Here is an 18,696-nt window from a genome sequence, read left to right on the forward strand (position 1 = left end):
AAGAGTTCTTGTACAAATGCATGTAGTATAAGAAATAAAACAGATGAGTTAGAAGCACAAATTCAGCTTAAAGGGTAGAATGTAGTAGCAGTTAGCGAGACCTGGCTACAAGCTGGGCAAAACTTGGAGCTAAATATTTCACACTATAGAATCTATAGAAAGGACAGGGGAATTGGTAAAAGGAGTAGTAATAATATTGATAAAAGACATAATTACAGCAGTAGAAAGAAAGGATTTCAGTAAAGGTGATTAGACAGTGGAAACACTGGGTAGAACTAAGGAACAGCAAAGGGGTAATGTATTGACATGGATAGAGAACTGGTTGGCAGACAGGAAGCAGAGAGTAGGAATAAACGGTCCTTTTCAGAATGGCAGGCAGTGACTAGTGGGGTACCGCAAGGTTCAGTCCTGGGACTCCAGCTATTTACAATATACATTAATGATTTGGACAAAGAAATGTAATATCTCCAAGTTTGCAAATGACACTAAGTTGGGTGGTAGTGTAAACTGTGAGGAGGATGCTAAGAGGCTGCAGGGTGACTTGGACAGGTTAGGTGAGTGGCCAAATGCATGGCAGATGCAGTATAATGTAGATAAATGTGAGGTTATCCACTTTGGTGGCAAAAACAGGGAGGCAGAATATTATCTGAATCATGACAGATTAGGAAAAGGGGAGGTCCAACGAGACCTGGATGTCATGGTACATCAGTCATTGAAAGTTGTCATGCAGGTGCAGCAGGCGGTGAAAAAGGCAAATGGCTTGTTGGCCTTCATAGTGAGAGGATTTGAGTATAGGAGCAGGGAGGTCTTACTGCAGCTGTACAAGGCCTTGGTGAGGCCACACCTTGAATATTGTGTACAGTTTTGGTCTCCTAATCTGAGGAAGGACATTCTTGCTATTGAGGGAGTGCAGCGAAGGTTCACCAGACTGATTCTCGGGATGGCAAGACTGACATATGAAGAAAGACTGGATCGACTAGGCTTATATTCTCTGGAATTTAGAAGAATGAGAGAGGATCTCATAGAAACATATAAAATTCTGATGGGATTGGACAGGTTAGATGCAGGAAGAATGTTCCCAATGTTGGGGAAGTTCAGAACCAGGATGCATAGTCTAAGGATAAGGGCAGGGGTAAGCCATTTAGGACCGAGATGAGGAGAAACTTCTTCACTCAGAGAATTGTGAACCTGTGGAATTCTCTACCACAGGAAGTTGTTGAGGCCAGTTCATTAGATATATTCAAAAGGTAGTTAGATGTGGCCCTTACGGCTAAAGGGATCAAGGAGAAAGCAGAAATGGGGTACTGAAGTTGCATGATCAGCCATGATCATATTGTATGGTGGTACAGGCTCAAAGGGCCGAATGGCCTACTCTTGCACCTATTTTCTATGTTTCTATGATACAAGATTCTGATGGGAGTTCTCTCTTAAAAGGCGGTAGACAATAGATTAATTGACTTTTCAAGACTGGGATCACTATATATTTGTTAGGCAAGAGTTTCAAGGGACATGGATCAAAGGAGTAAATGGAGTTGAGATACAGATCAGCTATGATATTGAATGGTGGGAACAGGCTCAAGGGGCTAAATTGGCTGTTCCTATGATAACTGCACCAAGCTAATATGCTAGGTGCACTATTTTGTTACCTATTATGAAATTCAAGTCCAGATGTGTTGTATATTTCATACCTGTACAAATGTAATGAAATATAATAAAAGTAGATTGAGTATTGGCAAATTGTTGTTTATTTTATAAAAATGTTCCTTGTCTCTGCCTTTCATTAGGAGTTGGGTAAATATTTGGCCTACAGGGATATGCTAAACTTGCGAAAGAAAGAGCTACTGTACAAGAAATGGAATGAATGTGTTTATGAACCAATGCAGTGGAAAGTCAAAGCAGTATTAAACCAGTCAATTGAAAGAACACGTGCTTCAATGTTACAGTACTTAGATCACTGCAATAAAAAGGTACTATTTGGCAACTATAGCCAATCTATTTTTATAATGTAACTTTAATCTACAGAAATATTAAACTATATTCCTTTTAATAGGAACCTGTGTTTTTGGAAGATTATAACCCCAATGACTACAATCCATTTGTCCTCCATCTGTGCAAACCTCGTAGATTCAAGGTACTGTCTTTATATAATATTCTTGCAGCATTTGGTTCTTGCTGTAATTATTGCACTGCAGTTTATGTGACACATTGTTAATCCAGCATGAGACCACAGCATACTGCTTTAGTCTGCTCAAAATCTATTCCAGAATGTAGCCTATTCACTTCAATGGCATAGCTTCTACTTTAATCTGAAAGACTACACTCCTGACATTTTGTTTTGCTAAAACTCCTTTTCTATGATATGCAGCACAATTTCACAAGACTTTACAGTTACACAAATGATAGTTTTAGGTCTCTAGTACTAAATTTTAATAGAGTCTGATATGTAGAAACAATTGACTTCCATAATTTATATATTCCAATTCGTTGCAAAGTACACTTACTTGATGTCAAAGACTAAGAAATATCAAGAATTGTTCTTGAATGAAATAAGCATTTTATTGTGTTTTGGGATCTCTGAGGAAGGCAGCAGCTATGTTATTGTCATGAATTGTTGTGCTCTAACATAGCCAAATGGATTCCACCAATATTTTCCTATCATCGGCATTAGTTTAGGGTTTCAAACAAAATCATAGCTATATATTTATTTTGGATACATTTTATGTGTGTCTGTGTCTCTGTCTCCTGGGATTGTGATAACTGGAATCATAAAATTATAGAATTTTACAGCACAGAAGGAGGTCTTGCAGATCATTGCACTTAGGCCAGCTTTGCGAAAGTGCTTATTCTCTTCCTCTGCCCTTTTACATTTTTCTTCTTCAAATCTTTATCCATTTCAGTGATCTTAAATTCATGCCCTCTAATTACTGTCTATTGGAAATACTTTTTTCCCCTTTACCTCATTAGAGACCTCATAACTTTGAACAGCTCTTGACCTTTAATTGTAATAAAAAGAGCCTCTGATTCTCTAGTCTCTCCTCATAACTAAAAACCCTTTCATCCCTTGTGTTATCTTCATGAATCTCTTCTGCATTCTTTGAAAGATTCCATAAAATTCCCTATGTAATTGTTGGATAACCCCAATGTAATAAAATAAATCCAAAGATTATCCAGGTAATCCACATGAAGTCAGGAGAAGAAAGGTAAGTACTGTACCATGCCCATTGCTGATGCAGTGGAGATGCTTCTTAATATGAGGAAAATTGGAGACACAGGCTAGAATTTCAAAAAGTTTGGCGACCATTTTACCGCCTGGGCGAAGTGATACAGTTGAGCGTCCCGAATTCGGCAACCTCGGGACCGGGGCTGAGCCGTTTTTCGTGTTTTTCCGAACTTCGGAACGTGTTTCTGATGTCCAAAATCCGGAACACCCTAGCACAGGTTCGGATATTTCCGGATTTTGAAAAGTCAGAGATGTGGCGGGGTGGGTGCTTGCTGAGGAGCTGCTTGGGTCGCTGGCTGAGGCCCCGCCGACGGGGACGGCCGCCGGGGAAGAGTTCGGACGGGGGCCCGCCGCCGGAAAGAGTTCAGGCGGGGCCCGCCGCCGAGGAAGAGTTCTGGTGGGGCCTGCCGAAGAGCTGGTCAGGCGGCTCCATCGTGGAGGTGGTGTTCGGTCGGGCAGCAGCGAGGCGAGGCCCGAGGTTGGGCAGCGGCGGGACCTCGGTCAGGTTCAGCGGCTTCGGATTCCGGAACACTTTACGGATTCCGGAACTCCGGATTTTGGATGCTCAACCTGTATATATATTTTTGGGGGCTAAACGAGTCGCACAACATTTTGCGCCCAGGCGGAAATTTCAGCAGTGGTTTTGCGCCGTCACTAAAAGTTATTACCTGCCTGATTTTTTTAAAAGCTTTTTAATGACATCAGTCGGCATGGAACGCTGCACTATCGTCCCGGCGAAAAATTCAGCTATCACCTGTTTTATCGCCCACCCGGAAAAACGGTTGGACCCAGGGTGTACCCGGCGCTAACGGAGCAGAAGTTCAGTGTATAAAAGGATTTGGAGAAGGAAGGCTGCATTTTTCACAAGTTTTATGTGAGTTTATAGTTCGTTTTAAGGGATTTTTTTTTAAAAGGGGGGCTATACAATGTCAGACGTTATTACTGGCTGCTTTTTGTATGCAGTGTTGAGCTGGAAGAAGGCTTGTTGACGAGCGTAATCGAAGAGCTTGCAGACGTAAGGGGAGGAGGCCTTACCCCCCACGAATTTACAGGCAACAGCACTCATACTCGCTGAGGCACACTGCATTAGATGGCTGCGCTTCCAAAAAGAGGTGGTCACCGAGATATGCCAGCTCATAAAGGCAGACCTACAGCCCATCAGCAGCAACAAGACTGCACTGCCCATCGAGATGAAGGTGACTGCAGCAGTTGCCTTCTATGCCAACGGCTCCTTTCAGGCATCAACAGGGGACATATGCTTCATCTTGCAGTACGCTACACATCGCTGCATTTGCCAGGTGACTACTACACTGTACGCACGCAGGATGGACTTTATAAAGTTCCCAATGACCAAGGAGACACAGAATGAGAGGGCTGTAGGTTTTGGACAAATTGCTGGCTTCCCCGAGGTTCAGGCTGCCATTGACTCTACGCACATCGCCCTGCGAGCACCTTTACTCAATCCAGAGGTTTACCGAAAGGGATTCCACTCCATGAATGTACAGATCGTCTGTGACGATACTCAGCGCATCATCGCAGTAAATGCCCAATTTCCAGGGAGCATTCATGATGCTTTTATCTTGCGTGAGAGCAGTGTCTCATGCCTGTTCGAGCATCAGCCATAAGGCCAGAGCTGGATGCTGGGGGACAAAGATTACGGCCTCGACCCCCCTCAGACAAAAGCTGAGCATCGCTATAATGACAATCATATAGCCACATGCAACATCATCAAACAGACAATTGGAGTGCTCAAGCAGCACTTCCGATGCCTGGACCACGCTGGAGGCTGCCTGCAATACTCCCCTCAGCAGGTCTCAGAGTTCATTGTGGTGTGCTGCATGCTACACAACTTAGCCATCATGAGGGGACAGGATTTGCCATTGGGGACTGCAAGACCACCTCAGGAGAGAGGGGAAGACAAGGAGCCTGGTGATGAACCACTGCCACCACCCCCACCACCACCACGGGAGGCCTCGTGGAGGCTGCAAAAACCTTACATCAGCAGCTCATAATTCAACGCTTTGCTTGAAGAGCGAACGGCACGTTTGACCGTTGCCTGGCCACTCTATCCCATCATGTTGACTATTCCCCCTTTAGTCTGAAAATGAGGCACTACACAGGAAAGGTTAAAATGAGGAAAATAATTTATTAAACAGACAGTAACTTGAATAAGATTTATTAAGCATTGTAACGTGAATAAGATTTAACTTGAATAAAATTGATAAATTTTATTTCACTTTTGAAAGGTTTAAACATTGTGAAAACTTTAATAAAATATCAACAACAAAACAATCCCACCGAACGTACCCCCCTCTCTTTCCCTCCCCCCCCGCCACATGACAGATTGAGGTAGAGACTTCCATTCAAGGATGTGGCGCCTGCGACGACTCATATGGAAATAGAAAACAACAGATCAGTGGTTAGCAGCAGGGTGACATGAGGTAGGTCACATAGCACAGGCTCATTTGAAGGACCGCCGCTACTCCATTATATGCAGTTGAGAGACACTGCATTACATTGTCCCAACCCTAGTCCACAGACACGACATCACATTGCCCCAGCCCGGGAATTTTGCAGGACTTACCCTCAGTTTTGAACGGGGCTCAGCACCCGCATGGGCAGTTGTCCTTCCTGAGGCACCGATCAGACCGGCCACTCAATCCTCTAGGTCTGTTAGAGGCATGGTTCTCGGTGGACCAGCGGTTGTGGGACATCTTTTCCTGCAAAAATGACAATGGGAATGGTTACCAGAGGACCCATCTGCTCTTGTGGCACACACAGATAGCCATCAAAGCATTTATACTTTACTTAAAAGTGCATTTAATACAGTCCTCTGTTTAATGGCCCTGGAAGTTGCATGTGGTTCATGAGGAAGACATCGAAGTGCAGAAATATCTTTTAAGATCTCAGAAAGCAATCTTAATAATGTGTAACGATCATTCAAGGCAAATAAGGTGCAAAACTAAGCCTACCTATACCAACATGTGTCAGATTTATAATTTAAGAAATGAAGGAGTGCATCAATAAAAATATTACTTATTCTGACAATCCTGCAATGGTCATTGAACCTCTTGTGGCACTGGGTGTAGGTCCTTCTGATGTCATCCACACAAGACACCTCAGCAATGCTGGTCCACAGATGCCTACAAACCGCTGGGAGGAGTTTACTTGCACCCTTCCGATTGAAATGCTCCCATTTCCTCTCCACAGCAGTGATAAGTGCCTCGTTCGCCTCATTAGTAATTTTTTCTCGCTCTGTGTCTGCTCCCATCTCCTTCCATTGTGACTGACTACAATCCATAGGAGAGTGGGTAATGCCAGAGGACTGCGGAACAATTAATATTGTTCCTATATACAAAAAGGGAGACCGCACAAAACCTGGGAAATACAGACTTATCAGCTTAATGTCAGTTATGGGAAAAATACTGGAATCTATACTAAAAGAAGTGATAGATCATCTAGAGACAGAAAATATAATTAAAAAACAGTCAACATGTATTCCGAAAGGCTAAGTCATGCTTAATTACTTTGATAGAATTCTTTGAAGAGGTAATGGAAAGAGTAGAATAATGCAATAGATGTCATATACTTGGATTTTCAAAAGGCCTTTGATCAGGTACCACACGGTAGGCCCATGACAAAGGTTAAGGCATGTGGAGCCAGAGGTCAAATAGCTGAGTGGATAGCAAGTTGGCTTGAAATAGAAAGCAGAGGGTAGGGGTAAAGGTTAGTTATTCAGATTGGAGAAAGGTAGAAAGCGGTCTTCCACAAGCATATCCATGCTGGGACCACTGTTATTTAAAGTTTACATGAATGCTTTGGATTTGGGATTAAGTAACTCACTATCAAAATTTGCAGATGATACCAAACTGGGGATGTGGGTATAGCAAACACTGAGGAAGAAGGCAACATAAGACAGGAAGAAATTAGGAAACTTAAAGACTGGACAGTTAAGTGGCAAATGAACTTCAACATAGATAAACGTGAGGTGCTGTACTTTGTTAGGAAAAACAGAAACATCACTTACACCTTAGAAAATAAGAAACTGAATGGGGTAGAAGAGCAAAGGGATCATGGGATACAGATGAACAAATCATTAAAAGCAGCATCGTAGGTCAGCAAAGTAATTAAAAATACTAACAAACCACCAGGATATTTATTTCTAGGGGTATACAATTCAAAAGTAGTGAACTTATTGTATAGGATCCTGGTCAAGTTGTACTGTGCACAGTTCTGGTCTTCATACTATAAAAAAGACATAGAAGCACTGGAGACAGTGCAAAAAAGATATACAAGAATGGTACCAGAACATAGAGATTACAGCTATCAGGAAAGATTTAACAGGCTGGGCTTTTTTTCTTTAGAAAAGAGAAGGCTTAGAGGTGACCTGATGGAGGCATTATGAATGGGTCGGTCAGGGTAGCTGTCGAGAGAATGTTTCCACTTGTGGGGAATTCAAACTAGAAACCATAAATACAAGATGGATACTAATAAATTCAATAGGGAAATGAGAGAAAAAATTATTTATTCAGAGTGGTTAGAATGTGGAATTCACTACCAAAGGAAGTGGTTGAGGCAAATAGCTTGGATGCTTTCAAAAGGAAACTGGACAAGTACATGACAGAAAGGGGCATAGAAAGATATGCTGAAAGGCTGAGATGAGGAGAAATGGAATGGGAGGAGACTCGTGGAGTATAAATAACAGTACAGACTAGTTGGGCCGAATGGCCTGTTTCTGTGTTGTATGTTCTGTGTAAGTAACACACCATGTTACTCTCTTCCTTTCAATTGAAGCGTTTTCCCGAGTTATTGGGCCCTAATTTGGCCAGGAGTTGCTCTGTTTTTTTTTTGGAGCAACTTGATTTTTTTTGGACTATCTTAAAAATCGCAATTCTGCACATTTAATTTGTGCCAGTGTAAGTGAGTTAGTTAGGATTTTTTTTAGTTTATAGTTTTTTTTCAAAAGGGGACATTACCAGCCACCTACACCTGTTTTGGCCATTTAAGCTAGTTTGGACAGCTAATAGTTGCTCCAAACTAACTTAGGCCAGCATATGTGGCCACTTGTAACCCGCACAGAAAACCCTTGCGGAGAGTTAAGAAATCAGCGCAGGTAATTTCACTTAAAGCACCAAGCACTAAAAAAGCACAAAAATAAGCATTCAATAACAAATAAATAATACAAGGAAGCTGAGAGGACCTGCACCTAGCACCAAGACTTACAAAGCACAAAAAGTAATAAGCAATTAATTATCAAATTAAAAAGTAGAAGAAACCCAGCACCTATAGCACCAAGACCAAAGTAATAAGCAATTAATCAATAACAAATGAAAAATAGAAGTCCTACCTTTGTGAAGGGAAGGCAGCGGGCCACTAATGAGGGAGCCCATTTGGCCAGGGATAGGGGCAGTGCGCTTCGGGCCCCTCCCACATAGCCTGCAGAGCACACTCACAGATTCTGGGGGCGAGGAGCTACTGCGCATGCATGCACACTCTAGCGCGCATGTGCAGAGGTAGTGCTGGGACCTGGCTCCGCTCCCGAATCCAGTTGCCATGCTACGCCACCATCGATGAGAGGCTGGGAAGCGGCCAAACTCGGCCTGAAGATTTTTGGCGTCCTTGGAGTTCTACAAAAGCGGCGCACCTCTGGTGAGTGCGCCAGAAATCTGTACTGGTCAAATTTGGGCCCAAAATTGTCTCTTGCAGGTTTCTGTGGTAAACTTGAAAGTGATATAGTTCCGTCAGATTTTCATATAAGGATATTAAAGGTGTTTCCAATGTAATTACGAGAGATTTATGGAATAATATGCTATGAGAAAATTGCCAGTAGTTATTGAAAATTAAATTTTTTTATTCTGTACTTTTTAAGTACCAAGATTTGTTTAGTGTTAATTCCTTGTAATTAATGTTGATGATATTTCTATAAGATTTACTCTTTCTGCAGACAAGGACTTCAACTCTCGATGATCCTCTGCTTATGCAGAGTCGAAACAAGAATGAGGAAGACAGTGCCATACTGCAATGTCAAAAAGGTTTGTGAAATTCATTAAAAAATGGATTTCAGTGCATGGGAGTAGTTTTGCAGGTGGAAAAATTAAACCATTTAGTTTAGTTGGGGTGGAGAAAAGCTTCACTTTAAACTGTATTTGGGTAACATAGTAACTTATAAAGTATGCTTCGACCTTCTTTACATATAAAGCAATATTTAATATTTCAACATTGATTCCTTATTTTCGACCATACTCAAAATGGAGTATACAATATAAAATACCAGATCATTATTTTTTAATTATTCAACTAATTTGAATAGTATCTTGCTAATAGCAAAGAAAATTACTTTTATTTGTATTCACAATACTTTTATTGGCAACATAAATTTGGGTCAATTAAGCCTCCTTCAGTTGATAAATCAGCAAGTTTGAAGGGGTGAAAGTAGCCTATCAAAATAGAACTAGTAAATCAGAGAAGAGAGTTGTAATACTGATTTTTTTTTTTAAGTTGCTGACTGGTGAAATCAGTTGGAGAAACACTGTTCTTTTTCCTATATGATTCTGGGTTTGAACTATGTTCCTGCAACTCTAGCCTCTTGTGAATTCCCAACTCCTTTTGCCCCACTATTGGTAGCTGTCGAAGCCCGACGCTCTGAAATTCCCTCTCTGCCTTTCCACTTTTCTGCTCTTTTAAGAATCTCTTTGAAAACCTACCTCTCTGATCAAGCTTTCAGTCACCCGTCCTAACCTCCTACTATGGCTCCGCATCCATTTTTGTCTGATTTACGTTTCTGTGAAGTGTCTTGGAACATTTTTCTGTGTTAAAGGCGCTATCTAAATCGAAGTTGTTATTCGTGGAGACTAGTAGGTTGAAAGTCTCATTCTCTGTCTCTCTTTTTCATCTGTTTCATCCTTTTCACACAGGCTCCTTATGGGGCCTAGCACAAACTGGTGGTAAATTGGTACTAAATTATAATTGGGAGCCTATAAGGGTAGCTGGTTTTGAAATTGGAACGTAAATTGCATTGGAGTAGTCTTCTGAGATGAGGGCTAATTGCTAAAGAGATGTGACCCTGCAGTATCTCTCCTAGAGTGTTTTAGTTTGGATTGGGTACCAGAAATGAAAATAAAATGGCTCCAACTCTAGCATTAATATTTCAAACACATTTTTTTGAAGAGCAAAGTAGTTCAGAAAGATATCAAAAAAGAGGAAAAGCCAGATGAAAACCTGATCCCAATTAGTTAAGCTCTGGTATTTTTGAGGAACTACGGGATTTGTGCTGAAAAAGGGAAAAAAGCTCTTTCCTCACTTTGATTTCAATGTTTGTAATTGTTGTAGTTTTGAAGGGAAAGGTTAATCTCTCATTAGAAGAAAACTTAACTAGTCTGGAATAATGTAGTCAGTCTATGAAAAAGGAAACTTGTTTGATATCTGCCCTTTAAAAGAAAGGCCATTACAGGTTATTAGAAGCTGTTGGGGGATGAAGGTACACAAATGGCAGGTAATGACTATCTTGGACAAGAGGAAGCCATGCTATGTCCTCTAACCTTCAGGCACTACCATTATCGAGTTCCCTACCATCAACATGTTGGGAATCACCATTGACCAAAATCCTGACTAGACCACCCATATCAACACCATGGCTATAAGAGAGGGCAGACTTGGAACGCTTATGTCTGGCTAACCTTCTGACCCCTTAGACCTTCTCCACCGTCTACAAGACTCGAATCAGAAGAATTATGAAAAACTCACCAATCACCTGGATGGGTGCAGCTGTAACAATGCTCTAGGGACTCAACCACCCAGAACAGAGCAATTTGTTTGTTCAGCACCCTGTCATTGAACTCAGTGTCCACCCCTCCATCACTGGTGCACTGTGGTTGTAGCATGTACTACCTACAGGATGCTCTATAGCAATTGCCAAGGTTTCTTCAACAGCACCTTCTTTTCCTGTGATCTCTACCACTGAGAAGGACGAGCAGCACTAGCATGAGAGGAGGATCATCACCTAGTTCTCCTCGATCAGACACCATCGTTTGCCTTTCCTTCATTGTCACTTGGTCAGTATCCTGGGATATCCTGCTTAACACTATCAGGGGAGCAACGTCACCACAAGGACTGCCAACGATTCAAGGAGAAAGTTTACTATCAAACACCTTAGGACAACTAAAGATGAGCAGTAAATGTGCTTTACCAGTGTCAGTGACAGCCCCAAGAGCATTTAAAAAAAAATGCAGCAAGCTGGATATTAAAATCAAATATTCAACATCATTATCTATCATATTAGCAGAGTAAGAAAACAGCCAAAACAAAAGTTGATTGGAGAAAAACAAACTGCAGAGAAATGAAAGAGGACTTAGGGCCCAAATTTGGTCCTCCATTTTTTTCAGCACACCTCCAAGCCCCCCCGGCTGACATTTTATCTCAGAAGGAGTGCCGAAAAAAATCCGTGTGATCGTGGCCGATTCTCGGGCCATCTGTGGAGCTGGCATGTGGCGTACAATAAAAGAGGGGGGCGGAGCTAGGTCCGTGCTGGCCGCGCAGAGCTGGCAGGGGGGTGGGGCCTGATCTGAGCGACTGTGCGAGTGCCGGCAGCACACGCATGCCCATTGCAGCATTCGTGCATGCTCAGTGGGGCATTACCACCATCCTCCAGCCTGCCGTGTTTCTTAGTTTCTCTCTCTTCCTCTCTCTCCCCTCCCCCGCCCCCCTCCCACACACACACAGCCTGCCACATTCTTTCTCCGTTTCTTTCCCCACCCACAGCCTGTCGCGTTCTTTCTCCGTTTCTCTTGGGAGCACCTGTATATAAGGAGGCTTCACAGGTTGGAGAGGCACCGAGAGATCTGTAATAAAGAACTACGGTCACACCTTACTTTGTGCTTGCAGTATCTAGTCTGACACTTTAGTCAAGACATAACAGATAGTATGCAGGTACAGCAAGTGATCAGGAAGGCCAATGGAATCTTGGCCTGTATTGCAAAGGGGATGGAGTATAAAAGCAGGAAAGTCTTGCTACAGCTATACAGGGTATTGGTGAGGCCACACCTGGAATCCTGTGTGCAGTTTTGGTTTCCATAGTTAGGAAAGGATATACTTGCTTTGGAGGCAGTTCAGAGAAGGTTCACTAGGTTGATTCCGGGGATGAGGGGGTTGACTTATGAGGAAAGGTTGAGTTGGCTGGGCGTCTACTCATTGGAATTCAGAAGAATGAGAGGTGATCTTATCGAAACGTGTAAGATTATGAGGGGGCTTGACAGGGTGGATGCAGAGAGGATGTTTCCACTGATGGGGGAGACTAGAACTAGAGAGCATGATCTTAGAATAATGGGCCGTGCACTTAAAACAGAAATTTCTTCTCGGTTGTAAATCTGTGGAATTTGCTGCCTCAGAGAGCGGTGGAAGCCGGGATATTGAATAAATTTAAGACAGAAATAGGCAGTTTCTTGAACGATAAGGGGTTATAGGGAGCGGCCAGGGAAGTAGAGCTGAGTCCATGATCAGATCAGCCATAATCTTATTGAATGGCGGAGCAGGTTCGAGGGGCCGTATGGCCTACTCCTGCTCCTATTTCTTATGTTCTTATGTAAATGTTCTCGCATTAAAAGTTTTTTGTAAGTTATGTAAATTTACAAGTTTAAGTGATCTTAAAGAGTCATATTAAAGAAAAGTTTGATACAAGAATAATTTTATTACAGTAAAGTTAATAAACTTTACAATAAAATATTTTACATTAAAACTGAATCATGTTCCATTAACACAACACATTACAGAACAGCTCCAAATAATAAACATCTTCATATGGAATAGTTGTCGCTTAACCCCTCAGGCATCAGTAAAAGCTTTCACGGATGAGTTGCTGGTGCAAGGCTCGAGCAATCGTTAAAGGAGCACGATGGCCCATCGTGCTCCGGCCTCAGGCACTTGCATAGTCGTCTCCACCGCCTTCCTCCTTCCTCCACCTCCACCTTCCTCATGATGGCTACGTTATGCAGCACACAACAGTGAATTGACTGACAATCTTAGGGGAGTATTGCAAGTAGCCTCCGGAATGGTCCAGGCATCGGAAACACTTTCAAGATGCCAAGTTTCCACATGATTTGCTCCTGATTTTTAGGAGCAACTGGTGTAGAACGGAGTATCTTAGAAATCGGAATACTCGTCATTTAGTTTGCTCCAGTTCTAGTCAGTTAGAACAATTTCACTTTGGAACAGAATTTTTTTTTTCAAAAGGGGGCGTGTCCGGCCACTTATGCCTGTTTTTAAAGTTTCGGCAGTGAAAACTTACTCCAAACTAACTTAGAATGGAGTAAGTGAAGATTTTTGTACGCTCGAAAAAACCTTGTCTACACTTTAGAAAATCAGGCGTAGGTTACAAATTAGGTGTCGGGGATGAGGTAGGTGGGGGGGTGGGGGGGGGGGGGCGGGGAAGGGAAGTCATTAAATTCTACAATCAATCCTTAGTTATACTTGTACAAATATTATACAAATAAATCCAACCTGAATAAAAATTTATAAGCAAAGAAAAGATTAAATAAACCATGTTCCTACCTGTGTGAAATAGCATCAGCCTTCGAGCTGCTGTGCTTCAGGTAGGCCTTTCATGTTGGAGACAGGCAGGGGTGTGGCGTCAGTGTCTCGACGGCAGCGGCAGCAAGCTTCGAGCTGAGCTGCAGTGCTTGAGGCAGGCCTTCATTCTCTTCGTGGCTGGCCGTGAAGAAGCAGCACCGGACGGACCCGTGGCCATTCGGCCATGAGATATCAGTGGCTTCAGTGGCTGGCCGGCAGCCGAAGAATCAGCAGCGGACCGATGTGAGGCCATTCAGCCATGAGATAGCAGCGGCGTCAGTGGCTGGCCGGCAGCCGAAGAATCAACGCAGGACACACGCAGCTCATTAAGGTTCTTGAGGCCATTCGGCCACGCTTTAGGGGCGGCGTCAGTGGCTGGCCGGCAGCCGAAGAATCAGCAGCGGACAGACGTGAGGCCATTCGGCCATAGGATATCAGCGGCGTCAGTGGCTGGCCGGCAGCCGAAGAATCAACACCTGACACACGCAGCTCATTAAGGTTCTTGAGGCCATTCGGCCACACTTTAGGGGCGGCGTCAGTGGCTCGACGGCAGCCGAAGATACAGCAGCAGCCTTCGAGCTGTGAGGGGGACTGAGGCCATTTGGACAGGGAGAGGCAGCCACATCGACAGTTTTATATTTAAATTTGCAGAATGGGTGCTGCATTGTCAACACCACGTATTATTGCAAAGTTGAATTGGCACTCTTATTTCTCCAAACACACAGTCCTTAATTTGCATGCACCAATGCAGCACCGGTTCTGCAAATTTAAATTAAAAAGTGAAAAGCTGAACTCACTGATTTCAGCAGGTGATTTATTCAGCAGTGCTGCTAAAAGCACTCCCTCACACACAGAAATATCAAAAAAAATGAAATTACAAGCCTTTGCAGGGATCCAAGAAACAAATCTTCACTTTTTCTGCAGTATTTTTAAAAATGGCCGAGTGCCAATATTTGTGTGAGACTGCGTGTGCGCGCACGCTCTAATGCGCACGCGCAGGGTTGCCGGCACCACGAAGGCTAATGTAAATTGTACCCGCCCCCTGCTACTTAGAAAATCGGCGCGAGTGTTAGGCTCCACCCCCTGCTGCGAAGAGCGCGCCACGTCAAGCAGACATCGAGCAGAATATCGGACTTTTTTTTAGGCGCAGTTTTCGGCGCGAAAAACAGGCGCCCAGCTCGGAGGTGCGCCGTTTTTGCCGCAGGACGAAACTTGGGGTCTATGATGCTACGCGTTGCAATGTGCGACATATTGTATTCACGGTCAGCTTCCGTCCGGGTGTCATGAATCAAGTGGCGAGGCCGTACCCTTTGTCTTCCAGTAGCCAGCTCTGCCCTTCTGGCTGCTGCTGAAACATGGCAGATATAACGCTGTCGCATAGGATCGTGGGTGCTGCCAGGATATCTTGCATCGACTAACATGATGCGATGCATGTTGTCACACACAAGCTGCACATTAATGGAGTGGAAGCCTTTTCTATTCCTGAACATCTCGGAATCCTGCAAACGTGCTCGCAAGGCGATGTGGGTATTTTAATGCAGCCCTGTACCTTTGGGAAGCCAGCAGTCCTTGAGAACCCCACAGCCCTGTCATGGATTGCTTCGACGGTCATTGGGAACTAGATGAAGTCATTCCTCCATGCATACAGTGCAGCCGTGACCTGGCGAATGAAGACATGTATTGCATGTTGAGAGATGGTGCACGCATCTCCAGTTGTAGCTTGAAACTATCTGGAGGCATAGAATGAAAGTGAACCTTCACTTGAACTGACAAAGCAGTCCATCTGACGCTTCTCGGCTGCAGGTCTGGTCTCAGCAATTCACAGATCTCACAGACAACTTCTCTGCAGAAACGCAGCCTTCTGACACAGTCTACATCACTCAGGTGCAAGTACGAACGCCTGTCGCGATATTCCCGAGGTGGGTAAGGCTTCCTGCCCAATACCCTATGGGTTCTGATATTCCTGATGTGATGAACTCTAATCAATTGTCTCCTACGTAGCACAATGATTCAGAACACTAGCACAAGGTATGGCATTCAGTATTGCCCCCATACGTAAAGTTAAACTTTCAAAGAAGCTCAAAACGGCAGGAAAGCAGGCAGTACAGGTTCGCAGTTCGTTCTCTCTCTCTCCCCAAGGTCTGTATGGATGGACCACACAATAGGTCTTTTGTCCTCTCCTCTCTTTCCCCACCCCCTTGAGTTTTGTGACCTCGCTCCCTCCCCCCTCCCCGGCCGCCAAACCTTCAGATCAGCTGTCTGCGACCCTCTCCAGTCCGAGTGAGGTTCCTTCCTGGTCCGCTGTGGTGAGTGCCTGCCTGCCAGTCAGATTGCTTCCTCCTTCCCTTCACCCGCCGAGCTTCTCTGGTGCCTTCCTGCCGCTCTGTGGCCCCCGATTTCGTGCCGGCCAAGGTCACTCCCTTCACCCTGAGCCGCTCCGGTGCCTTCCCGCTGCTCTGTGGCCCCCGATTTTGTGCCGGTCCAGGTCCGCTCCGCTTCCCGCCCTTAGCCCAGGCCGAATGGCCTCCGATTTACTTACCTGCGCCGATTTCTTTAACTCTCTGCAAGGGTTTTCTCGAGTGGCCACATACGCTGGCCTAAGTAGAAATGGAGTACTTATTAGAAACATAGAAATTTACAGCGCAGAAGGAGGCCATTTCGGCCCATCATGTCTGCGCCGGCCGACAAAGAGTCGCACGGCCCTTCGTCAGCAGCCCTAAAGGTTACATACAAACCCATGAACAATGAGGGAAAGGCAAAGAGCAACCAGTCCGCCCCACATCACGGCAACACCCCTTCTACTAAAAACATCTACACTCCACCCCAACTGGAGCCATGTGATCTCCTGGGAGAGGTCAAAACCAGATAAAAACCCAGGCCAATTTAGGGAGAAAAAATCTGGGAAAATTCCTCTCCGACCCGTCCAGGCGATCACCCTGGCCGTATTCTATTCCCTACAGTACTTACCATTATATCTGCGCCGACCAACAATGGTCATCTAATCTAATCCCAATTACCAGCTCTAGGTCTGTAACCCTGCAGATTACGGCACTTTAAGTGCCCATCCAACCATCTCTTAAAAGTGGTGAGGGTTTCTGGATCCACCACTCTTCCAGCCAGCGAGTTCCAGATCTCCACAACCTTCTGCGTAAAGAAGTCCCCCCCCCCCTCAAATCCCCTCTAAACCTTCCACCAACCACCTTAAAACTATGCCCCCTCATAATAGACCAATGGAAATAGACCCTTACTATACACTATGTCCAGGCTCCTCAATATTTTGTACATCTCGATGAGGTCTCCTCTCAACCTCCTCTATTCCAATGAGAACAAACACAGCCTATCCAATCTGTCCTCATAACAAAGATTCTCCATTCCAGGCAGCATCCGAGTTAAATCTCCTCTGCACCCTCTCTAGTGCAATCACGTCCTTCCTATAATATGACGACAAGTACTTCAGCTGTGGCCTAACCAAAGTATTATACAATTTAAGCATAACCTCCCTGCTCTTATATTCTATGCTCCGGCCAATAAAGGCAAGCATTCCATATGCCTTCTTAACCACTTTATGTACCTGGCCTGCTACTTTCAGGGATCTGTGGACAAGCACTCCAAGGTCCCTTTGTTCATTTACACAATTAAGTGACCTACTGCTTAATGTGTATACCCTTTCCTTATTAGCCCTCCCGAAGTGCATCACCTCACACTTCTCTGAATTAAATTCCATTTGCCACTGCTCTGCCCACCTGACCAGTAGATTGATATCCTCCTGCAGCCCATGACGTTCCTCTTCATTATCAACCACACAGCCAATTTTAGCATCTTCTGCAAACTTCTTAATCATACCCCCCTATTTTCAAATCTAAATCGTTGATATAGAAAACATAGAAACATAGAAAATAGGTGCAGGAGTAGGCCATTCGGCCCTTCTAGCCTGCACCGCCATTCAATGAGTTCATGGCTGAACATTCAACTTCAGTACCCCATTCCTGCTTTCTCGCCATACCCCTTGATCCCCCTAGTAGTAAGGACCTCATCTAACTCCTTTTTGAATATATTTAGTGAATTGGCCTCAACAACTTTCTGTGGTAGAGAATTCCACAGGTTCACCACTCTCTGGGTGAAGAAGTTCCTCCGCATCTCGGTCCTAAATGGCTTACCCCTTATCCTTAGACTGTGACCTCTGGTTCTGGACTTCCCCAACATTGGGAACATTCTTCCTGCATCTAACCTGTCTAACCCCGTCAGAATTTTAAATGTTTCTATGAGGTCCCCTCTCATTCTTCTGAACTCCAGTGAATACAAGCCCAGTTGATCCAGTCTTTCTTGATAGGTCAGTCCCGCCATCCCGGGAATCAGTCTGGTGAACCTTCGCTGCACTCCCTCAATATACCACAAAAAGCAAGGGACCCAGTACTGAGCCCTGCGGAACCCCACTGGAAACATCCTTCCAGTCACAAAAACATCCATCAATCATTACCCTTTGCTTCTTGCCTCCAAGCCAATTTTGGATCCAACTTGCCACTTTGCCCTGGATCCCATGGGCTTTAACGTTCATGACCAGTCTACCATGAGAGACCTTATCAAAAGCCTCGCTAAAGTCCATATATACTACACATCGTACGCACTACCCTCATCAACCCTCTTGGTTACTTGCTCAAAAAATTCAATCAGGTTAGTCAAGCATGATCTTCCCTTAACGAATCCGTGCTGACTGTCCCTAATTAATCCTTGCCTATCCAAATCCAGATTTATCCTGTCTTTCAGAATTTTTTCCAATAATTTTTCCACCACTGATGTTAGGCTGACAGGCCTGTAATTTCTCGGCCTATCCCTTTTCCCCTTCTTAAACAAGGGTACTACATTAGCAGTCCTCCAATCCTCCGGCACCATGCCCATATCCAAAGAGGACTGGAAAA

The 18,696-nt window shown here is 44.2% G+C and overlaps 1 protein-coding gene across 6 annotated transcripts in view; it reads left to right on the forward strand.

Moving 5' to 3' along the window:
- Positions 1-18,696, forward strand: part of fam228a (family with sequence similarity 228 member A) — a 45,547-nt gene that overhangs the window by 13,795 nt on the left and 13,056 nt on the right. For 4 of the 6 annotated variants that reach the window (XM_070885223.1, XM_070885221.1, XM_070885222.1 and 1 more), the window contains exons 4-6: positions 1,785-1,967; positions 2,051-2,131; positions 9,165-9,252. In XM_070885223.1, coding sequence (XP_070741324.1) covers positions 1,785-1,967; positions 2,051-2,131; positions 9,165-9,252 — 352 coding nt within the window. Of the gene's footprint in view, positions 1-1,784; positions 1,968-2,050; positions 2,132-3,908; positions 4,095-4,183; positions 5,550-9,164; positions 9,253-18,696 lie in introns of those variants that run through there. The other 2 variants (XM_070885225.1, XM_070885224.1) reach the window with 2 other exon arrangements.

The sequence above is a fragment of the Pristiophorus japonicus genome, chromosome 7, assembly GCF_044704955.1.
Source record: "Pristiophorus japonicus isolate sPriJap1 chromosome 7, sPriJap1.hap1, whole genome shotgun sequence".
Lineage (NCBI taxonomy): Eukaryota > Metazoa > Chordata > Chondrichthyes > Pristiophoridae > Pristiophorus > Pristiophorus japonicus.